Source organism: Coffea arabica, chromosome 2c, assembly GCF_036785885.1.
Source record: "Coffea arabica cultivar ET-39 chromosome 2c, Coffea Arabica ET-39 HiFi, whole genome shotgun sequence".
Classification (NCBI taxonomy): Eukaryota; Viridiplantae; Streptophyta; class Magnoliopsida; order Gentianales; family Rubiaceae; genus Coffea; species Coffea arabica.
The window spans coordinates 29,729,923-29,755,482 of NC_092312.1; the positions used below are offsets into that span (position 1 = coordinate 29,729,923).

At 33.7% G+C, this 25,560-nt stretch overlaps 1 protein-coding gene across 1 annotated transcript; it reads right to left on the reverse strand.

Moving 5' to 3' along the window:
* Positions 1–683: 683 nt before the first annotated feature.
* Positions 684–19,775, reverse strand: LOC113727161 (protein REDUCED CHLOROPLAST COVERAGE 2). The gene is made up of 21 exons (XM_072076899.1): positions 19,175–19,775; positions 18,649–18,710; positions 18,478–18,570; positions 13,500–13,572; positions 12,501–12,899; positions 12,319–12,383; positions 12,099–12,230; positions 11,594–11,635; positions 10,973–11,494; positions 10,695–10,852; positions 9,207–9,702; positions 8,902–8,966; positions 8,673–8,757; positions 8,497–8,598; positions 8,299–8,403; positions 7,187–7,320; positions 5,391–5,574; positions 4,505–4,636; positions 4,313–4,437; positions 3,792–3,864; positions 684–3,689 (listed from the first exon to the last, which is right to left on the reverse strand). Exons 1-21 carry the CDS (start codon positions 19,242–19,244, stop codon positions 1,515–1,517), a joined length of 5,292 nt encoding a protein of 1,763 aa, XP_071933000.1. The 5' UTR covers positions 19,245–19,775; the 3' UTR covers positions 684–1,514.
* Between the last annotated feature and the right edge of the window lie 5,785 nt (positions 19,776–25,560).

Consider the following 25,560-nt stretch of genomic DNA (forward strand, 5'->3'; position numbering starts at 1 on the left):
TGTAAATCGGAAGTTCTGAATTTGAGACCTCTCACTTAAAAAAAAAAAGAAAAAAAGGACGCCATCGCCTTAATTCACAAACTCTTCTAATTAAGCCATAATAAGATGCCTGTTTCTTTTTTAGAGTATCAGTTTTCTTCACATACTTCTTGTTAATCAATTACTAAAGCAAATAAAATCAATCAATAAAGGGAAGAGTATTAAACTAGAAAGGTGTGATTCATTTCACATAATAAATTGCTTGCATGATACTTCGAGATACGATTGACCAATTTCGCCAACCTGTTTCTAGTATAATACCTTGATTATTTGTATACCCAAAAGTGAGCATAGAAGAAAGCAATGTACTATGCATCAGTCTCCAGAGGTTCCATCCAACTCCAAATCCATTGGGCCTAATGAACGTAATTACAATCTTCGCCTAAATCCGCCGAAAATTAAATGATAAACCAAAAATAATGAAAAGCACACAAAGGTACAAAAAATGAAAAAATGGAACCAAGTCTAGACCAACATGAAATTTCCACCAGGCATGCACCCTTCAGACTTTACCAATGACTAAAAAATAAAAATCAATATACTTCGTCAATCAAATGACATTCTTCACCTAAATCAATTGAAAATTACATGTATAGCAAGATGAAAATAATACATGCACTCTCACAAAGCATATTATGCACACATTGAACAAAATTCTGCATATTTGTTTACTAACAAATAACAGAGCTCATCCTTGTTCAGAAAAGGGAATGGTGCACATAAAAGAATAAACTGCAAAAATCTAAACTTGGCAGCCTAATATGTGGATCCATCCAAGTCTGTGACTGCTACTCTCTTAGGCTAGACTAAAGATAAGCCTAATTATCAAATAATTGGCACCAAAGCTAAAATTCCTCAAATCACAACAAAGTAAAACTGGAATGGAGAAATTATGACACCCTGGCAGGTCTACGTGTTGTACATATGCGAGGAAGGTAATCAAAAAAAAAAAAAAAAGGAAGATCACTTAGGCTCCATGTTAGATGAAAGTCTCATGCGCAGTTTTGAATGAGAGATAGAAGTGATGCATCTCCGTTTCGACTCTCACTCTCCCATCATCATTTGCTGAGTACCTGAAGATCCAAAACTCCTACAAGGTCTTGATTAATGAAGAACCGACAAAATTTGAATTCCAGAAAAGAACAGATCAAGGTAGACCCAAAAACCCGGTCCTCCATCAAGATCCATTGCTCGCTAGGTTTATTCTCATTGTGACTTATTGATTTCAAGGTCAAATAAATGCTTTTTGTACAACATACCAATTTCAAAGTCGTCATTCAGTCAAACTCATATTTGGTACCTCATCAGCTATATTGGTCCTTCCCACAAGATAGAATCTTAGCTACAGAACTCCTGGACTTTCACATATACCAAGTCTCACTTATTGCTCTTGGCATTGTTGCATGTCCAACAACTTGGCACTATGACCGTTCAGTTCTATCAAAAAGTTATAGCCCATCAGAACTTAGACTTTCTCAACTTTTGATCTCAACAATCTCAGTTTCACCATCACTATAATCTCCCCAACATTTAGTTTTAGTCTTCTCCACCAGAATGCTACCACAGCTTTCTTTTGCAGCAACAATCTCAGGAATTTGGGTTGCCGTATCTGTGGTCTTTTTTTCAGGATCTGTACATGACTTTTCGGCAACTCCAGACTCATCATCACATGGTTTTTCACCATCATCAGATTGATTCTCTTCAACTTTCTCGACTATTGAGCTTTCACCTGTCAAGTTCATGGAGGACTCCTCTTTACATCCATCTGATCCTACTTCATTCTGACCTTCAACATGTTCTGCAACTGAACGAGTTTCTACAGATTCTACTGGTACTGGTAACCCATTTTGAGTCACAGGAAAAACATGGGAGGGTGCTGAAGAGCCATTTGGTGAAACTAGTACACCATTTTGGGGTATAGGATAAGCATTTGGTGATACAGCAGTACAATTTGAATAAACTATATAACCATTTGGAGCAATTGGATAACCATTTGGAACCCATGGCTGGCCAGGGACAAACTCAGATGCATGTGGGTTCATTACTCGTGGCAGGCTGAAATGACTTGCATCCCCATTATGTTCATCACTGTGGTAAACAGTTTTATTACGTGGTACCCGATTTCTTGATCCAGTATAGCCACCTGAGAGTCGGGGACCATATGGAACTCTTGCAGTTGCTGACTGATGTGGTGATCTATGAGCTGGACTAACTGGAAGCAGTGGTAGAATATTTACAGGAGGGGGCAATAATCCTCCAAGCTCTTTAAAGCTTTGCGCTGGAACTGAGCCAAAAACTGGAACTGATGATGGATTAAATGGAGAAGCAGCTGCAGAAAGCTTCTTGCTTGTTCCTTTTCCAGTCTCAGAATCCCCTTGTTTTACTCCTCCATTGGATAAAGAACTTGCAATTTCTTTATCTTCGTTTGCTTCATTTTCAGCAGAAAGCTTCTCCTGTATAGCTTCTACTTCGTCTTTTGGGTTAAATTCATGTTTTTGTGACAGCGGGGTGGTATTTTCTGCTGAAGTAGAAATAGATTCATTCTCAGACGACGCTTCCTTACATTTGCCACCCGGTCTTTCAGACACTTCCACTTTGGAAGTGCCAAGTTCTGACTTTTCAGAAGAACTAGAATTCTCACCTTCCAAAACAGAACCTTGCCCGGCTTCTCCTTCCTTGCTTTCAACAATACTCCTTTCTTGTTTACCCTCAGTGACTTCAGATCCTTTTCCTTTAGAATCTTCAGTTTCATCTCCTTCTAAAGATTTTACTAAGGTAGTAGCTATCTCTTCTATTTGTTCTTTTCTGTTGGAATCTTCATCCATTTGCCCATCAAGATCCACTGTTGATTTCTCTTCGATGGGACTGTTCACTTGTATTTCCTCCCCATTATTCCTTTCTATTACTTCACTTTTAGATGCCACACCTGTCTCCTTCCTTATGGGAAGACTTGCTTCTACAGAACTTTCATTTGGAGACTTTTCAGTCACTGCCTTCACTATTGTACCAGGTGGAGCTAAAGCAACTTCTTTGTAGGAAAAATGTTTTCCAGCTGTCTGAATACTGACCGAACTTATGGTTTCATCAGCCTTACTCACCAGATCAGTAGAAGCAGGGCTCACAGGGGCTGATTTTGGGTTAGCTGATTTTTCTACACCACCAATTGAAATTGCAGGATTAATTGACTTTGGACTGAAGCTAGAACTCTTCCCGAACTTCTTTGGAGCAGGAGTAAGTGTGGAAGCAGCAGCAGACTCATTAGATGATGTCCTTGGAGATGAGAAAGTGGTGCTTTTACCATGGAATTTGGATACCTGAGAAGTGTTCGTTAAGTTGGTGTGCAGTTTTGCGAGGTTGGGCCTCCTTAAGCCAGGAGGCTTTCGGCCCATCGATGAGCGACCCTTAGGTAAAGCTTCTTGCCATCCTTCTTCAGATCTATTATCCTGCACAAGATCATCAGGTTCATTTAATATTGTTTGCTCTGCTGGAAATAAATCATGGTTCTTGTCAATAGTTTCCATAAATAGAAGCTCAGATTTGTTCTCTTTATCACTCGAATTCTCCACCACAGAATGAGCTGGTGATAGCAATTCATCCTTGTTATATTTATCTTCAACAGCCTCCCCATATTGTCCTATTTTGCCTTTAACCTGTGTCATAATTATGATATTCATCAGAATATAGCAGCATACAAAGAAGATCAGTAACTTAAAAGTACATGTAAGAATCAAAGAATTACTAAAGATTTTGACCTTTGCACGAGCTTGTTTCTTTTGGGCATCCCTTACTTCATCCGGCGTTATGTAATCCAGCAAATCTGACACACTAATACAACGAAAAAGTGGAACTACATAATCATGATCTATAGAATCCAAAATGCAGTAACAGCAATTTTCACAATTTAATTCTTCTATATTTGCTATGCAAATTATGGTACCAGAATGGGATTATTTAGTTTAAAACCAGTTTGAAGTCAGCTCTTTATGTTTGGCTAGCATGATGGGATTATTTAGTTTAAAACCAGTTTGAAGTCGGCTCTTTATATTTGGCTAGTATAAGTGTATGCAGTGAAGGTTTACCAAGTCCTATATAGAACTTGAGCATGACAAACAGGTTTTTGATTGAGCAAACACTTATAAAATCCATGAATTTGAGGCAGTCGAGGTTCAAGTGTTTCCATTAACCCCCATTATAAGAGATGATTCCAATTTAAGTATCTTCTCCCAGGATAGAAAATGCAAAATGGGAATGAAACTAATAAACAGAATATCACCTTAAATGTCCTTTGCTAGAAATAGAGGCATCTGGTTTTGGGGTACCATTGCGAGCTGCTTCTTGCTGCTCCAGGGCCTTTGACTCAAAATATTCAAGCCACGCAGCCGCATCCTGAAGAAACATCTGATAAGATCGAAATAGTAATCAACTGAAAGCTATTTAAGCTTTATTGAAAGATAATTTGTATCACCTGTGTACGAAGATCATCTGGCCCAAGTTTTGCCTGCAGTATTTGAAGAGTGGTTTGTTCATGCTGAACACTCAGTGAATATGCTTCCATCAAAGAGAGAGCAATTGCTATAGCATGATAGCTGGCTGCAGTCTGAAGAGCCACAAATGTCAGTTTTAACATCCTCGAGGCAAGTTAGCATCAATCATAATCAATGCATAAACATAAGGCAGAGAAAAGAAGACAGAAAAACAAGTCTTTTGTTTTTGTTTAAATTTCTGCAAAGACATGCCTGCTAATTTTCTAAAATCGGATATACAGAAAATTAGTTTGTGTAGATGTACATGAACAACATTTCCAAAACCAACCAACATTTACAACTACAAATTGACAGCAATGATAATAATAGACAGAGATGCAACACATGTGGAAATTCACAGCACCGAATCAACCCCAGATAGTTTGATCAACTCTTTCATGAGATCATATCAGGTGTTTTTCATGGACCCATGGACATGTGCATGAGTCCATGAAAGCAGTCATTCAAGTGGGAGAGGAGGTTAAGAATTCGTTATACTTTTTAATGAACAAATTTCAAATCGGTGGTAATTTTCCTAACAACCATTACTATGTGCACTAAGTGCGATTCTTCTAGATATTAGCAAGACATCTGCTGGAATATAGCAGAAAAGGGTCTTGTAACCTTTGCAGCTAAATTCAGTACTTTATGGTGTGTCCCCCTTCATTACGCCTCCCTTAGTAGGATGAATCAGTAGCCCTTGATTTTTTGGTCTTGAACTTTTGAATACATATATACAATACATATAATTTACAATATATATGCATATTGATGTGTGTGTGTGTGTGTGTGTGTGTGTGTGTGTGGAGAGAGAGAGAGAGAGAGGACCTGGATATGATCAGCTCCAAGAAGTCTTTGATTGCATTTAAGAGCCTCATGGAGGTACCTCAGAGCAACATGGACATTGCCCAAACCTTCTTCCATCATTGCAACATTAATGTAAGTCGCAGCCGTATTTGGATGAGATGGTCCACAAGTTAGATGCAAGAGATACAATGCGCGATTGACATACCTATAAGCAAACAGAGAAAATATTAGCCAATGAAAAAACAAATGATCATGAAAACATCTATGCTTCAACATTTCAACACTCAGAGATAGTCCTTAGCACCATGATTTGCCTCGTACAAGACTTGGTATTACTCTATCTAAATGCTCAAGGAAATCTTTCGCACCTATTTGTAATAAAAGTAAACAGATTTCACTTCGGATTTAGCAAATTTAAGTCTTCCAATCAGCCAGGAAACAGAAAATATGCCAAACAAAAATAAACAGATGAAAGTAAAAAAGAAACCAGAAAGACATAAAGAGTCTTCATGCTTCTTATGGCGTCCATGTAAACTGATTTTGCATACCTGCTTTTCTTACATACTGTCAAGCAAGAATTAAGAAACTAAATTAACTGCTATTATCACTTCCATAGGGAATGAATCCCGTTAAGAATATTCTATTTAGTCAAGAACTTACTTTAAAACAATAGCTCATGCATAACTCTTTTACTGCACATTCTTTTTTAAACTCACGGAGACAAGTCAGTGGACAAAAGATTAGCAAAAATTGTTGCAGCTTATTTATATTATAGTCATTGCCAACTAGATAAGGTTTTAAGCAAAATGGATGATAGCTTGGTATTGAAAATAAGATTATGACTTTGACAAGTTTTCATGACTGTAACGAACTCACTGCAAAGATGGCAATCAAATACAGCATCTTACAGAAACAATCAGAAACCATGCGTAAAACAGATAATCTTCTAGAGCCACCACTAATAACAGTTCAAAGTAGTTAAATTTTGAGGACCTTTAAGCAAAGAATCATAAACAATTGGAGACTGGACTACGTTCACGAGAAGATCAGAATATAATGCATACGCATAACATGCTATGCAGAACTGTCAGCATGGAGAAATGGTAAAATGCAGTTTCACACATATCAACTTGCAATTAAATGCTTAATAATAAGGAGTTAATGGTCAGATTAAAGCAAGTAAAAGAAACTATGAGAACAGGAGATGCAATTATTGGTGCAATAGGACATTCACATCACCAAACAACTGAAATTGTTCTATGTTTTCCATAGCAGGACTAAAAGCATGATATACTTTGAACCACCAGCACAAATTTGTGGCCGGTCCTTAAGAAACAAGAGGTACCATGCAGGCTACCTGACAGAATTTTCAGTAATAAAGAAATTTCACACTGTTGATACATTTTAAAAAAAAAAAATTTTCCATGTCTTAGAGAAAGGGAAAAGAAATAGTTTGTAATAACACACTTAGATTCTTGACAAAGTTAATTGATTCCGCATCCAATCCTCATCATTTGTACAGTTTTTGTCCATTATATGTTCCTATTCACAACTCAAAAAAAATCTAGAGAAAACTACCTTACTTTCCAGCAAAATTTGAAATCATTCAAGATTTAGTTGGTGAATATGATGAAGTGAAAGGGTTCCTGAATTTCCTCTTTAAGGGACAAGTTACATGAAATAGCTGCAGATTAAGCAATGTACCTTAGTATAAGCAATTGTTTTATAATTAGGCAACAAAAGCAAAAAAAACAATCAACATTTCAATAAGAATCCATCTAGGAAAAGCTTTCAAATATTATATGTATTTGACCTACTTTAAGGCCAACTCTGTATGCTGGAGCCGATAGTAAAAAACAGCCAAGTCTCCATAACTTTTCATTGTATCTGGGTGATCAAGTCCAAGCTCCCTCTCATTTATATCCAAAGCTTTTTGCTGGTAAATTGTAGCCTGAATGGTTGAAAAATGGTAAAAGACAACAACAGAGTTAGAATGTTAGTAGGTGATTGATAGCATCATACGTAGACAGAAGTGCTTTGACAGTACCAAGAGGTTTTACATCACACTAGTTAAATCAGAAATATATTTAGTAGAAGCCATGCATTTATATTTTAAGCCGTCAAAAGCTAGGTTGAACATAGAAATATGTCATTGAAACTTTACATCAATACCATGCTGGCCCTAATTGTGCAACTCAGGTGGTTCTTCTGCAGATATTTAGATAGACATGGATTTCTGCATCATTATATTTTCTACTTTGTTTGAAACGCTCAAGCTTAAAATATCATAAGATAATCAAAGGCACCAAAGATCTCCTACAACCGAAAAAAAAAAAAGAACCAATTTTTTACATGCTTCTGAGTGACAAGCAACAAATAAAGCGTAAATATGGTATGTATTTCCTCCAATTTATCTTTACTACAGCAAGTCTCATTCTAATAGATATTCCATTAAAAATGTGTAATGGTTTCTAGAGTTTGGGATCTGAGAACTGAAATTTGTTGAAGAAAAAATACATGAAGGAATTGGGGGTAACCTTAACATTGTCTAAAGATTTCCCTTGTATTTTTTTTTCTTTATGGAATGACTAACTTAAGGTACTTGTCATGAAACTTATTACCAGTGGAGAACAATGGTGTCACCTTTTCTAGTGATAAAAATACATGTTCGGTTTCTTGCTTGATCTCATACAAGCACATATTCATCTTATTGTTTATTAAACACAAACATTAAAAGTAAAATATCCAGCTTATTCCTTGTTGACCAGCCCAATAAACCAATTAATCTAATTCAGGACAGTCGTGGCAAGGAATGACATGCTCCATATTTCCTGTTAATAGTTTCTTCTTGATGTTTAAGTGTAAGCTGCACTCTGTATCCATCAAAAGGACTTGCCAATAGATCATGGGTTCCAGTATTACATAGTACCTGATTAAAATCTCCAGTATGGTAGAGAACCACGGCAAGAAGACTATATGCTCCAGCTGTCATTCTATGGTAAGGTCCACAAACTGATACAAATCTGGAGAGTGCCTGCAGAGTAGAGAATTGAGATTAGTATTGTCAAATATTCAATCAAGTCAAAATAAATCAACGAGTTGCAAGGGAGATGGAAGTTTGCGTTACCTTAGTTCCATAATTAACAGCATCCTCCAGTTTACCTTTATCCAAGGATGTTTTTGATGATTCTAACAAAGTACGCCCATCAGCTGATGAACACGCAACATGCTGTAGGGAAACTTAAATGGTGTAATGAAAGATTAGTCAAAACAACTTTTCACTTGAGTTGTGGAGTTTTATACCTTGTATACAGGTATCATGCTTATAATGTCTGTCTTCTTAAAAGGGCAAGATGTATCCATGTCATAGTCCCTGGGAACCAGCCACCTGTCAGTTTGGTAAAACCAATATTTGATGAGTCTCCGTCAGTTCAACAAAAGCAATAGTTGCTGGTCTCAAATTCCGTTAACTGGGATTCCAAAAAAACTAATTAGCTCTTATATAAAGAATGCAGAAAATGTATAACAACACACCAGTTTTGGAAGTGCACTATCAGCATAGTACTTGTGTGCCATCTCAATCAACTCGCTGGGTGACTGCCAACATGAATGAAATGAAAGAAATCAAGTTTTAAGAACATTAACCTCTTGGACCACAGATATTTATTTTCCCTATGGTCAGACCATTAAAATGTCTAAAGACTCGCCTATCATACATCACAGACACGACTAAATGTTCAGCAAATATCCTCTAGCAGATGTTATTAGTACATGAATTACTGCAAATAATATGAAGTTATTGCACTTATGTCTTCATTTATAGAGCAATGAGCCAACCTTTAGATGAAGACCAGTCTCTGAATCTTTAAGGCGCAAGTATGATGCTTCAGAAAGCAGTTGTTTCCACATCGTTTCTTTTGCCTCATCTAACTCTTCAAGCTCTTTCTTTCCCACATCAAAACCATCATTTGCAGCTTCTTTTCTTTGCTCAGAATTTGAGTTTCGGTCATCTAGTTTTTTCTTAATATCCTTGAGCAGTCCACCACTTTTTCCAAGACCCTTTACAGCTTGCTCAACTTTATCTTCACCTTTTTTAGAGTCAGTTTTACCTGCACTTTGATTTTGTAAATGTTGCACCCAACAGGCCCCCAGCTCCCATCTAATTGGTTTTGCTTGTTTGGTGTCCTCCGCTTGCAACCTCAACAAACCTTCACCTAACACCTTTCTTACCAATGACCTAGATGTACGTAAATCTTCGAGGTCTGTAGTATTTGATCTTTGAACCAGTCTGGATGCTTGGGATGTTGGTGTCTTGTGCAACAGCATTCTTAAGCTGGGATGAGATGATCAGGCACTGGTTACTGAAAGCATCATTATAATGACAGAAAAAATGTAACAGTAGCTACAGTTATTACATTTAAGCAGTGGCAGACCCACAATTTGGGGGGAGGGGGAAGAGGGGGCAAATTTTGAGATAGAAATATTGTCTATAAATTATCCTCTAAAATAACGGTTGCAAGTGAAAATTGACTGAATTCAACGGAGTACATTTTTCTCTAGGGACAGAAAAAAAGTTTACAAGAATTGCACCATGGGTATAGTGCTACATATGGTTAAAACAAGAAAATGATCCTCTATGGATAAGGCAATAACACAAAGAACTACAATAAAATTAACCAAAGTATATTTAAATAATTTTTTAAAAAAAGGGACTCAAATCTTTCTGAGGAAAAGTCAGGGAGTGAAAAAAAACTAAACAAAATTTTTTTTGGCGGGGGGGGGGGGGGGGGGGGGGGGGGGGGAGGGGAGGTGGGGGGCAAGGCGAGTAAGGAGTTCAACGAAAATTCTATAATATTATACAGGTTGAAAGGAATTTCTAAAAAATTGCAGTGGAAGACCACCCTTGCTTCCCCATCTACGTCAATGCATTGTGGAAAACAAATACAACATATGCAACTAAAAAGTGGTATGCTGGATGCATGTAGCCATGCTATGAGATCTCATGCGTCTGCAAGTTCCTAACACCTTTAATACAGACCACTGTATCAGTTATTTGTTTGTTGTATATTAACTATTAAGAAGGAAGTTTGTTGCTTTCATTACGAGTAAAATTGATATTTGAAAACAATTGTTGCGTTCTGGGAGTTAAATAAAAATAGTAATAAATACACTCACATACATACATATTAGCAAACAGAGATTCAATTACAGCATTATAATAGCCTTCTTGAACCAAGTAATTGTAAAATTTCAAATGCCATAGGAACCATATGCTGATGTAAAGGAAGAAAAAGTCTCAAACCTTGAAGCCAGATGAGAACTAACCTATTCACGTTCAAGGCATTTGCACCTCCCTCAGGCTGGTCCTCAATGTCAATGTCCTGGGAAACTAAACTATCATTCTGATTTGTTTCAGCTACCACTTTCACAATAGCTGTATAGCCACAGTGTTTAACAACCACAACACCCAGAGTAGAAGTATCCTGCAAGAAAGCAATATAAGCTCATAATGAAAATATTGTTTTCTAAGAAAATGTCAAGAACAAGAATCACATCCGCAAAAATTCAAGAAAATGAAGAACAGAATGGATTGCCAAACTGACATGAACAGTTGCACTTTCATCTGCAGTTATCCCTTTGAGTAAATTTCGCTTAGTAAGTTCCTCTTGTGACATCCCAAGAACACGAATCCCATCATTCTTGCAATCTAATTTCATACTTGCATCAGCCATGTCCTTTGTCACCGTAATCAGTAGATCTCCAAGTTTCTGTTCATTTTCGATGGAACTAGAACCAGTTGGCGAGTGCTGATTATTTTCCACAAGATTCTTTATTGCTGCAACAGCCTTAAAGACTGAAATGTCAACGAATAAACTGTGAAGTAGAAAGGCTTTTCTATCTCGAATTTGCCTTTCCTCTGCTGTCTTACACGACATTGCTGCCAAAATTGCAAATTCTTTCGCCCACTGCCTATTATCATGCTTCCCATCTCTTCCTTGTCCACCTCCATGTCCTCCCCAGTTCTCATCTTCAACAGGCAATGGAGGAAATGTTGATGGCTGCTCAGCAACAAAAGGTGGTACAACCCATGTATTCGCTCGAAAACCATAAGGAAGATTCCCAAACTGAAAAGGACAATTGATGTTACAACAAATTGTTACTCTGCTACATATTTCATCTCAAATATTTCAGTCAAGACAAAACAACTTACAGAAAATACTTACTTTATTGTGCTCACTGAAAGCTTTCATCAGAGATTTATATGCCTGATAACCACAAGATAAAGTTGCAAAATAAGTAAGCAAGCTTAATCAAAGCATAGAAGAAAATAACACTAAGGCACTTCAAGCAAGTAACATGAATCATGGGCTGGACAAGTCCAAAGTTCTCAACTTGTGCCTCAAGTTTGTTAGCGCAAACATCTTCATGTTCGTAAGGTGATAAACAATGTCAGTACTACTAAAATTTGCAGTTTTCTCCACCCTTCTAAACATTAGTTTTTTTTTTTTATTTAACATTGTAAAGTTAGTAATTGTAGTAAAGTGTAACTCTATTTTTATTCCTTTACTATTATGTTCTTGATATTGAACTCTATTTTTATTCCCTTACCATTATGTTCTTGACATTGTTCAAGTGTAAACATATGTAACTTTAACAATGCTCAATAGTTTATAGCCCATTGCTCTAGAAATCAATAGGGTAAATGGCATTAGAAATGCTGATACTCACAGCATCAAAAACTCTGCTTAATTGTTGGAGTAATCCGACCAAAGAATGTCTCAGAAGAATTCTTCTTCCAGCTGGATAAAACCCTTTCTCACAAACAACAATTGTTGTTGGCTTCCCACTACAAACCCTAACCTATAAATAAATTCAAAAGTCCAATTCAATCATATATAACTATAAATATTTAAAGGAAAAATTAAAAAAGAAGAATTTATCAAATTACATCAATTTGAAAGAAATCATCTTCGGATTTATCATCCAGAAATGGTCGATTTGATCTCCTAATATCTGCAACAAAATTTTTTTTTTGGGAAAATGAAAATTAATTCAAGGAACACATACAAAATTGGAACGAAAATAGCAATAAATGACTTAAAAAAAACAGAAATAAAAAGAAAAGCTTACATTGGATGGGAGGAGTGAGATGAGAGAAGGAGAAAAAATCATAGAACTGCCCGAGCCGCGGCGGAGGACACATTATAGCTGCGGAAGCATCGCCATTTTTCTCCGCCAAGTCTCCGTCATTGGAAATACTTTCGGGCTTCGCCGGCTTGAGTCTCTCGTGGGGAGAAACGGTGCCGGACTTCTTGCCGGAGAGTTTGGGCTTAGAAGTCGATTCGGAAACGACATTTTCCGGGCCGGGTTCGGACTCAGCAGAACCGGATTCCTTGTGACCTGTATCCTTTGAACCGGGTTTACCGTCAGATTTGGGCGAAGAAGATGTAACGCCAAACGACGTCGTGCAAGAGACAATGTCGAGTAGTCGTCGAATGTGGGCCGCGGCTTGGCTTTCAGTGTAGTCCTCTGCAAATTTTATTGGATAATGACCCCTACAGTTTGTAGTAATGGACTATAGCCACAATACTTTTAATGAAAAATAATTTATATCAAAAAGTCTAAATATTTATACATAATTCATGAGTATCCTTTCCTTCTTGGATAGATTTTAATGTTTTCAAGGATTATTATTAGTCTAGGTATAATTAACTACGAGATAAATTTTATAAAGCATTTTTTTACACTTTTTGAATTGTAAAGTTCAAGAGTTTTTCCATCCTTATCATATTGTATGAAATTAGTACAATTTGATTAATTCATATAGGAAAAGGAAGGAATAAAAAATGGAAAGTGCAAATTCTCAACAAATCAAATTTGAAACTTTAAATGATGAGCTAACACTTTGAAACTAATCAATTGGATGTTATCTCGATCAATCTTTTTTTGCATATACATAAAAGCAAGACTTGAGACAAGAAAGCATCTTTCTTATTTGACAATTAGAGGGTATATCTTAATTCAGATTATACAAAATCTCACAATTAAAGAAATAATTACTCCATATGAACATTTCAATTTGTTTTCTTACAGAAAAGAAACATGTTGGAATTGTAAATATTGTAATACCTTCAACAATAGTGAGGTGGCATGGTTTCAGAGAGGTGATTTCGACGGAATCCTTCAGCCGTGAACCTCTGACCTGGTCGGAGGCACAAACCTTTGGTTAATTAATCTTCCTGGGAGATTTATTGAAGTATTTCCGCGTGATATTTTTATCCTGGAAATTTTTTTAGTAATTCTTCTAAAAAACTTGATTATGCATCGGAAAATATTGCCTTCAAAATATTTTATGAGAAATTGAAATTAAAGTAAGACATTCAACTATAACTCCATAGAGCATTCAACAACACAAAGTACAACTTTTGGCGTACATCTGGGAAATGCGGTTGCTGGTTTGCATAATCATGATCCCAAGTTCGAACATAAAACTGGTAGAACATTCTGTTTATTTCTTTTTGGTGAGTTGGCAACCGATTTTGGCACACTGAGAAATTTAATCTCATAATATTTTGATATTAATCGCCAAAATTACATTTTGCATCATAACTTTTTTTTAGTCTTTAATTACAATTGACGTATGAGGATAGTGTAGAAAAATTTATTGTGACATTAAAATTATGGTTTTGACAATATCATTTAGGGATAATATGAGAAACTTCCCATAAGGTCTCTACAAATTTTACAAAGCTTCCCTTAGGTTTCAAAAATTACAGTCACCTCCCTTGCTTTCAATGTTTACGCTTCAAAATAGCCTAATAGGCTACCAATTCCTTCAAATATCCCAAACTATCCTTTTTGCAAAAAAGAATAAAAAGGAATGATAAACAAAATTAATTTTGTTGATTGCCTTTCTTCCAACACCAAACCCAACAAACTCTTTCTGCCAAAAATAAAAGTTTGAAAAAAAAATCCAACTATGATGATTGCTTTCTTCCAAGCAACACTACCACAAAAGATAAGCGAACACCCCAATCTGAATCAAAATCAATTCCAATAATTCTAGCACCCAAAATACCGCAACGTGATTTATGTCCAGCAGCCCCAGCCCCTACACTTCCTACACAAGTCAATTAAACTCGTCACTTGGTGCTAAATTAAATAAAAATCAACCTCAAATTTTACCCAAAACTAACACTTTATCAATAATCAATTGCGCCCCTTTCCTCTTCCTCTCTTTGCAACCTCCCTTTATTTTTTTTAATCACCCATTTCTAGAGCCCATCCATGTCTCAAGTTCTTGACTTTTCACATCACCAAGTTTTATCACCCATAATCAACTAAAATTAGATAAAACAAATAAATGCAAAAAAAAAAAAAAATCAAACCCATTACACTTAGAATTAAAAGGAAAAAGTGGATAAGCCTAATCATGTTTGCAAACAGGAGATGGGTATAGAGAATAAAGAAGAAGGAAAGGAGGGAGATAGATATGAGCAAGCGACGATAGATAGAATTTGGACCTAAACTAGAAGAGAAATATTAGGCAGAAAGGAAGGTGGTGGGAATTTGGGCAAAGAAGGAAATGGAAGAAAAAGCAAGAGAGAGAGAGAGAGGACGAGTCAACTCTGGGTTTCCTTAGAATTTCTGAAATTTTTCCAAAAAATGTCATTAAGTATCCTATATAAGGGTAGTAGAGTACTTTTGTAGCAATAGGGGAGGTATGTATAATTTTAAAATATTAAGGGGATTTTTGTGTAATTATCCCGATCATTTATCTTGGCACAAGGCAAATTTTGATAACTTTGAACATACATTTCAATTATCACGATCTACTCTACTCTTATTCTAGCATATTCCTATTCCAAATGGGGTCTAACTTGAACAATCGGGAAACTAACGGCGACTAAACCACTATTGAATCAGATGGGTGCACTATGTACTCATATGGATTTGGGAAGCCTATTCCTATTCTAAGGGAAGGTCCAATTGGACCAATCGAAAAATTAATAGGAACTGAACAACAATCAGACCATATGGATGCACTATGCACTCGTATGGATTTGGAAAAATCACATATAATGGCAAAATGATGAAAATTAAAATTTAAACTATTGACCTCTCATTCCACCAAAACTTAAGTCTATTTATATATGGGACCAAATCTTGCATTAAGTGATTGACTCACGTGGCATGCTTAATGCTGAATGTTCATGTATCACAACCATTGGTTTTAGAGGATCAGGTCCTCACAATTTCCAGTTGAAACTAATTTGCCTCTAAGGTATAAATAGGTAGAGACATAACGTAAATAGATTTAGACAAAGTATAAATTGGTAATATTTTTGTGTAAAAAATAAGCAAATGATAGTATAAAGTGATTATTTTATCCTGAACTGGTCTGAAATGGAATTTGTGAGGCCCTTATCCTGATTATTTTGGTGTAACCTTGCTGATTATCTAAATTCACACAACTTTAATAACTCGAATGCTATAACTAACTCCCGAGTCTTGATCAATGCAAAATCGACATGATGTACCCTTTTTCATTATGGGGCAGCAGGACGATGGATCAAAGATTGTGTTTAGGAGGCTCGGTATTTCATTCTTGAGGAGTTGGGGAATTTCCATTTCCCCTTCACTCATTGGAGGGGTCAAGGAGCGGAGGGGTTGCTTTGGTGCAGAAGGCATGGCGTATGGAGTTTGCGTTTTGATAACAGAATTGGAGTTGGACTGATCGGTACCTGACCTTACCAATAATAGAAGAAGTTGATACACATTGAAGATTTGTCCTAACATGGATGGAACACTTAGGTTCTGTTTGATAAAATTGCATCTGAATTCTGAATTCTGAATTCTGAATACTGAAATAATTAATTTACTGAATTTTAAACACGAAAAAGAAATATATGAATGTCTGAATTTTAATACTGAAATTATTTATACTGTTTGATAAATATTTATAAATTATAATTGAATACTTAATAAGTAAATTGTACAATTTTGCCCTTATATCTTTTCATCAAAAAAGGAAATAGAACCTATGATTTAATTAGTTTAAAATTGTTAGATATGAAAATGACATTATTTATTTTTAAATCAAATTAATATAAAAGATGAAATATATCATATGAAGAGTATGGAGATGATTTGAAAGCCATTAAAAAGGGAGAAAAAAGAAGTAGAAAACCGTTAGATAGAGAATATCATATTCTTTAATTAGATAAGGATTTTGAATAAAGAATATCAGGTTGTTTAATTAAATAAAAATTTTGAACATAATTAACAAATGAGAGTAGATTTGATAGATAAGATAAGATAGTTGAAATAATTTTATTGATTCTTATCAGAATTAAGCATTCAATTACGATTCTTGTGCTGAAAAAAAATATACACAAGTTTAGCAAATGAATTTTTATTTATCAAACACCCAAAACATCTGAATGTCTAAAACAGTTCAGTTTCAGCATTTTTTTATGTTATCAAACAAACCCTTATTCTATGTGAAAACTACAAATACCAAATAACCTTAGTTTCTTGCTCTATGTGAAAACTACAAATGCCAATTAACATTTTCATTGAAAGCTACAAATGCCAAATAACATTTTCAATTTTTCCGAGTATTCTTGCTCTATAACATTAGTTTTTCATTGGAAAAAATAGGAATAATTTTAGAAACTTCTCCTGAGATTTGTGACAATATCATTTAACATCCTTGAACTTTAAAAAAATCATTTGTCTCCCCTATATTTAACTTTTTAAAGCATTGTGAACCTATTTCAAAATATATTATTAGAAAACTCATTTGTGGATAGAAAATATGATTTTATTCTAATATTGCCATTTTGTTGTGAATTATTTTGTTATCATAAATAAATCTAATTAATCCCTTAACTTTTGAAAACTTGGCAAATATGATTTTTTAATTAGGAATCACAAAGTATTAACAAGGTTGAAAGGCCTATCAATAATTTTTGTGTCATTAATCTACATAAGAAATATAATGAAAATTTGAATTCTAAATTGTTTAGAAAACTCATAAAATTTACCCAACAATTTTACAATGAAGTAAATAACATTATGCATCTTGAAAATGCCTCAAATAAGTTTCTATGTATATAGTTAATAATTTTATCTTTTTTCAAGGTTTTTAGGCCATTGATATGGACAAAAAACTTGTATACAATTCATAAATCCTTAAATTCACCCACAAACACTTTCAAATTAGAAAATAAATTTTGCTTTGAAGAAACCTCAAATGAGCTTGTAAACATAAACATTTTGTCCTTTTTTTTGGTTTTCAAGCCATTAATCTAGACAAGAAAATTGGAAATTCTAAAAAATTCTAAAATTTAAAAAATTCCTCAAATTGACCAAAAATACTTTAGAATAATCGAATAATCTCAAAACTATTTTTTTGGTATGGTAAAATACCTATTATTATATTTTGGTCAAAATTATGCATTTGCACTGAGTGTCTTTATTTTCAACCTACATGCTTTCAGTTTTGAAAAATAAAAAGGACAACAAAGGACTTTTTAATTTGGAATGAAAATATTGTCTTTATTCGAAAATGAATTTTTAAATAATATATTTTAAAATGGGTTGACAATGTTACAAAAAGTTAAAAGCAAGGGAAACAAATGATATTTTTTAAAGGGGAGCAAAGTGAACTATTAGAAATGTCAAGGGAGGTTTTTGAAATTATCCCTTGAAAAAAGCCCAAGATAATTAGGTTTCAAAAGCCTTTGAACTTTTAAATTTGAATTTAAATCTCGTCCAACTTATCAAAATTATTATGTTATTCAAAGAGTCTAAACTTTCTCTCTAAATCAAATTTATAGATCACTAAAATTTTAAATCTACTAATTTCTCAAGCAATTGTAATGGAGTTGATATCTTTGACTAGAAAATATACGACCTAATCATGACATTATATCTAAATTCACTCAATTCTTGTTTAGATGTTGGGACCATGAAAATGACATGATTGTGTTTTATCTAAGGTTTACAATCCATCAGTTCGTAGTGTAAAATGCAATAACATAACGTAGCATGAAGCATGAAGAATGTTACATTGCTCTACGAATATATAAGAGTAACTGACCTCGTGTGACAAGGAGTAGTTGGTTAAGTGGCATGTCTCGACATGGACCGCTAAAAGCTTTCTCACATCTAGAATTTTATCCGTCGATATTCCCTGCAGTAAAATGTCATTCATTTGGTGCACTCTGGAAGTATTAAACGGAATTGGCAGAAGCCCAGAACTTGTACTTACCTTAAGTGTCACTTGTGAATCCTCAGGTGTATCTACTGTTATTTCTATAACTGTAGGCAATACTGCAGTAAAGGCCAAAAATACTAAAATTAATCAAGAATATGCTAGTTCTTTGGAAAACCAAAAAAAAAAAAAAAAGAAAAAGATAGAGGTTTGTTTGAAGTAATTGCATTATCAGCTGATTTTGACCAAAAAAAAGGGGGGGCTCTCGACCAATGACAAGACAATGTTGTATTTAGAACCACAAGCAAAAGTGAAAATAGGAACTCAACTTAATGTATTTCCTATGCAATTTTCTAGGATATTGGGAAGTTTTGGTTCAGAAAATGTTTTGAGGTTCTTGATGCAATTGTTCTTATGATGAGAGAGAATACCATGGCATTATGGTAATGTGGAAGTGAAACTAAGAAACCAATTCATTCAGTCTCAAAGACAACACTAGCGGGACAAAACCATAGCTGAAGAAGGAAATTAGTGGAGAAAGATGATAATATAAGACAAGACAAAGATAAGTAGAATAGCAAACCTTTCTCTTCTTTCTTCTTCCTCTCTCCTTTAGCTTTGTGGGGCTTAGCCTTCCCACTTTTAGGAGCCATTTTCTTCTTGAAAGGATTGGATTGCGAATAACTTTTGTTTAGTTTACAACAATCCTATAATCAGCTTTACTTCACTACACAATCCATAATACTTACGTTATTACAATATAAATTGCACCATAAACCCTTCTGTTGTTGTTGTTGTTGTATGACAGCCGCCAATATAAATGCACATAACCCAAATTAGCTAATGCTCAACTTTTCTGGGCCAAGCTAAATAGTTCAATTCAAGTGAAATAAAAATAAGAAACGAAGTAAAAAAGCACAATCAGTAGTTAAAAATGCTTCAGAAGTTCCAAATTTAGCTAGTCTGGAAGGTGCAAATGCGGGTTTGTAATGCTACAGTGTATAGTTTTTCGTAGTAGAAGCGAACTTTGTTATAAACAGAGACACCATAAAGGAAGAAATACAGGGAATTAAAAGTATCTAGGAGGAGAAGGGGGGCCAAAAAGATAGAAAGAAAGAGGGAAAACTAGCCCTCGTATTTGTTATTGTGAGTTTTGAGAGAAGCATAGGATAAAAGAAATGAGAAATAGAATGAGAAGAGAGTTAGAGGTGGATAGGATAAGATGACCCAAAACCATGGCACTTGTGTTTGTCACAACCAGATGAATGTCAGGTTGGCAAATTGGAGCCTCTCATTTCACTAACTGATCATTTAGACGTCTGTCTACAATTTTTTTGTGCCTTTGTCATTGGAAGATTGGGTGCTAGAAGCTGCTGAAAAAATTCAAGAATGAGTTATCTTCTTGTCATTTGACCTTTTGCTCGAGCATTTGGAAAAGTACAAATGGAGAAGTTTTTCATTTTGGCTTGATTTGAGAAACAGTAAGTGCTTAATTGGATAAAATGATGGACTTTTTGCGCTTAAGTTTGTGCCACGTTCATATCTACATTTGTTGTTGGCCGATAAGGATAACTTTGTCCTATTTGTGTATTGATGCAATCGTGAATTTGTTCCTCAGGATATTGAAAGTCTTAGATCTAACAAGGTTTGCTTTTAGCTTATTAAACTCAGAGGACCTAAACCTTGTACTTGTTGAACAGTTTCAAGAATCAATATTGAGATAATGCTTGAAATTGTAGAAACAAATTTATGCCAAAACTGTGTAAAGTCAATAATTGAAATGGTTCAAAAAAAAAAAGATAAGGATAACTTTGTCCTATTTGTGTATTGATGCAATCGTGAATTTGCTCCTCAGGATATTGAAAGTCTTAGATTTAACAAGGTTTGCTTTTAGCTTATTAAGCTCAGTGGACCTAAACCTCGTATTTGTTGAACAGTTTTCAAGAATCAATATTGAGATAATGCTTGAAATTGTAGAAATAAATTTATGTCAAAATTGTATAAAGCCAATAATTGAAATGGTTATCATAGCTTCTGATAGGAAGCGTAGCTCAAGGAAAAGGGTTACACAAATAATTTCCTGAATACGAATCAAAGATTCGAAAGAATGAGAAGGAAACTCTCTATCTATTGGAATTTCTAATGGAAATATATGATAGAAATGATAGTTGGATGAATAAAATGCTTAAAAATACCAATTTATAGGTTAGGTCTTTCACTAAAAATAAATAAATATATTGCGTAAAACATAAAACGAATTCCTAGTCGCAAACAAATGCGCAAAGGATCCGGCCTCGGATCACAAGCCACAAAGGACTGGATTTGAAACTGGATCTGGTTGGCCTCAAGGAGCTAGGCTATCCTCTCACGGTTCCCATCCTCTCCCGAGAGGGACCACAAACTGGATCAAGGTCAGAAACGACCTCACATTCTGCCATCGAACCGGGGCTTCATTTCTTGTCCCACAAGCACTCCATTTTTGCCCAAAATTGATTAGAAACACGTTCTGTATCAGTTTTGTTTTTGGTGTTTTTGAGCATTGGAAAATCAGTTGGATCTAGGATTACAAATAAGTCGAATCGAGTCGAGTTTTAGTTTAAATGAATTGAGTTTCGACTTAGTTCTATAAAATTTGACGAGTTTTCAATATAAAATTCGACTTTGAACTCTATTCAACTCAAACTTAACTTCATGAAGTTCAAAATTGAGTTCGAGTTAAAAAAAAAGAAAATGATTATTTTATTTTTTAAAAATGAATATATATGTAATTTTACTATTAAAAAAGATTATATATATATATATATATATATATATATATATATATATATAAACGAGCTGACTTGCAAGTTAACAAGTTGCATATCTTTGAATTCGATATTGACCAAGTTCAAGTCGAGCTTTGACTCGAGCTACTTGCAATCGGTTTGCAAGCGAGTCGATTTATACACAGCCTAATTGGACTAATTGAAAGGCAAACTATCACCGAGTTAGCTAAATTTCCCATGTGAAACGTGAAGACAGATTTCATTGTCCTTACTTATCTCTCCAGCTAGCTTCAAGGACAATTTTGCTTTTCGGTCAGCAATAATTTGATCGATCCATTTTGTAATGTTAGGATTACAGAAGATCAGTCCTTGTTTCATTTCCTCGTGAATAAGATAGAGAAAGTGCAACCTGTCATTGCTGAGTTTGCTCTTCCAAAAACGGTATTCAAGTAGAACGCTAATTAATTTCTTTCTATCTCTGAAAAACACGGTTCCAACTCTTTAATGTAGAATGCCTTATACTCCCTCTGTCCCACTTTGATAGTCCTGTTTTTCTTTTTCGTCTGTCCCAAATTGTAATCCACTTTTCAATTGAAGAATGTAGTTGTATTTTAATTTTCCTAAAATACCCTTATTCAATGTAAGTTGTTGTTACTATAAACCTATCTCATTTAATGAAAGTTGATTCTTTTTTTACCATCAATTCAAGTTCCCATAAAGTTGTACTCTAATTAATGTAAGGGTATTTTAGAAAAATAGCAATTTAAATTGATTGTTTCAACAAAATTAACTACTTTTTCTTAAACTGTGTGAAAAAAAAATCAGGACTATCAAAGTGGGACGGAGGGAGTAATGCTTTAGGGGCGTCAACTTTAACACAGCCAAATACCAAGCTAAAGGGCGTTAAAATTGAAAGTTGGTAATTCTCGTCTCTCCTGCATTTAGTACTTTTCCTCTTCACTGCACAGAAAAACCAACTAAAACTCGAAATTCTTGTCAGTTTCTAGATTTTCTACAAAGACCATTTGGTCCATACATCGTTTGAGTCATATGTTTTAGGGGAAAATACCGGTTTTCATCCCCAAATTTTGGGCACAAGACACATTTCGTCCCTCATCTTTCGGGCATGACACATTTGGTGTCTGAATTAACAATTTTTGACCAAATGTCATCCTCAGACGGCAATTTAGCCAACCTTTAACGGACCGTTAAGTAACTGGGGCTATCCGAAGCAAAATCAGGTGGAAAATAACGTTGTCTTCACTTTCCTTTTTTCTTTCACTTCAACAACTTTCTCTGCAAATTTCCAAGACTAAGCTCCTACTGAAAATTTCTCTGAGAGTAAACCCCCTCTTCCAATTATAAATATATAATTATAATTATATAATACATATAAATATTACTTATACAAATATTTTATATAATTATAATGCATATTAGATATTAAATTTAATCATTATATAACCTTATATTCATAATAATAAATATAATTATAATTATATAATTTATTAATATTATATACACATATATATTATAAGGGCTAATTTCAGAAACCTCCCCTAAATTAGCTTATGGAAAAATGGATAATTTATGGAGAAAAGCCACAAAGAGCTGGTGTTTTATTGGAGAATTGGTTTATTTTTATTTTATCTAATAAATAAATTTGTTTATGAAAAAATGGGTATTCTATTCTTATAATAGAGGAAAACCATAAAGAGCTAAAGTTTTATTGGAAAACGAGTTTATTTTTATTTTATTCGATAAATAAATTTATTTATGGAAAAATGGGTACTCTGTTCTTATAATGGAAGAAAGCCCTAAAGAGCTAATATTTTATCGGAAAGTGATACTTTACAGAAAGTGACCACAATTTGGTTTATGAAATTATCCAAAAAAATTTTAGAATGAATTTGTTTATTTAATTAAATAATTATTATATATATTTATATAATGCATTATATAATTATACTAATATTATTATAAAATATATAATTATAACTATATAATATATATAAATACTAATTATACTAATATATTATATGATTATAAAGTATATTATATATTAATTATAATTTTTAGTATATATTAGTATATTTATAATAATAAATATAATTATAATTATATAATATATCATTACTATATACACATATATATTATAAATATATGCACATATAATATACATTTATAAATATATTATAGTTATTAGGGTATAGTTATTATAGTTATTATAGTTATTACCCTAAATATATTATAGTTATTAGGGTATATACCCTAATAATATATTTATATATATTTATAAATGTATATTATATGTGCATATATTTTAACATATATGTGTATATAGTAATAATATATTTATTATTATAACTATAGTAATATTTACTAAAAATTATAATTAATATATAATATACTTTATACTCATAAAATATATTAGTATAATTATATAATGCATTATATAAATATATATAATAATTATTTAATTAAATAAACAAATTCATTCTAAATTTTTTTTGGATAATTTCATAAACCAAATCTCGGTCACTTTCTGTAAAGTATTGCTTTCCCATAAAAGACTAGCTCTTTAGGGCTTTCCTCCATTATATGAACAGAGTACCAATTTTTTCATAAATAAATTTATTTATCGAATAAAATAAAAATAAACTCGTTTTCCAATAAAACTTCAGCTCTTTATGGCTTTCCTCTATTATAAGAACAGAGTACCTATTTTTTGATAAACAAATTTATGTATCGGATAAAATAAAAATAAACCAATTCTCCAATAAAACACCAGCTCTTTGTGGCTTTTCTTCATAAATTATCCATTTTTCCATAAGCTAATTTAGGGGAGGTTTCTGAAATTATCCCTTATAATATATATGTGTATATAATATTAATAAATTATATAATTATATTTATATTTATTATTATGAATATAAGGTTATATAATGATTAAATTTAATGTCTAATATACATTATAATTATATAAAATATTAGTATAAGTAATATTTATATGTATTATATATTTATAGTTGGAAGAGGGGATTTACTCTCGGAGAAATTTGCAGTAAGAGCTTAGTCTTGGAAATTTGCAGAGGAAGTTGTTGAAGTGAAAGAAAAAGGGAAGTGAAGACAACGTCATTTTCCACCTGATTTTGCTTCGGATAGCCACATTTACTTAACAGTCTGTTAAAGGTTGGCTAAATTGCCGTTTGAGGATGACATTTGGTCAAAAATTGTTAATTCAGACACCAAATGTGTCATACCCAAAAGATGAGGAACGAAATGTGTCTTGTGCCCAAAGTTTGGGGATGAAAACCGGTATTTTCCCTATGTATTAGTATCATATTTTCCCTTCATTTCTTCACGAAATGTTAAACAAACAAAAAGTTTGCTGCTGCTAATTATTTCCAAGTAGAAAGTGGACTTGTGCATTTACATGATCTCGGTCAAGCAATTGTGTGTGATGACCTGAATCTATCTGGTCTGCAAGTACAAAGTTAGTCTAGTGATGTGAAATGTGTAGCAGAAGAAAACTTGGACCAAAAGGATCACGCAAAAGAGCATAAGAAGAAGCTGCGTGGAATAAAGCATCAGGATGAAAATGCAGCCTCACCCGTGTTTACTTAAGACTTCCACTGACAAACATCAAATTTTTTTTAAAATTTTTTGCTTTATTTCTGTTTTTAATGTAATTTCGTTTACTTTTGGGTTTAGAACTTCTTAGCTATATATAGGAACATATGAGGGCTTATTTAATGAGACTTTTGACATCATTCTTGAAATTCTTAAAACTTGATGTGTATGGGTTCAATACCTAGATTGGATTCTTGTTGAATCTGAAAAAAGTTCTAGTTGAATTTTGGATTTTCCTTTCAAATCATTAAAGAGTCTTGTGCATCAAATCATCAAGAGTTTTTATAAAAATGTGATCATCCATTGTGGGAAAATTCTGATTTCTATATCCGACTTCCTTTCAAAAAGAATGAGGATATAAATCCCACAAAAGCTAGTCATTCAGGAATGAATCCTGAAGATTCCAAACTAGCTAAGCAAGAATGTGTTGAACTCTTGAAATTTGGTCTTATTGAAAAATCTGATTCTCAGTGGGCATGCCAAGCATTTTATGTCAACAAAAGATCTGAGCAGGTAAGAGGAAAAATGATACTGGTAATTAATTATCAGCCTTTCAATATTTTTCTCCTTG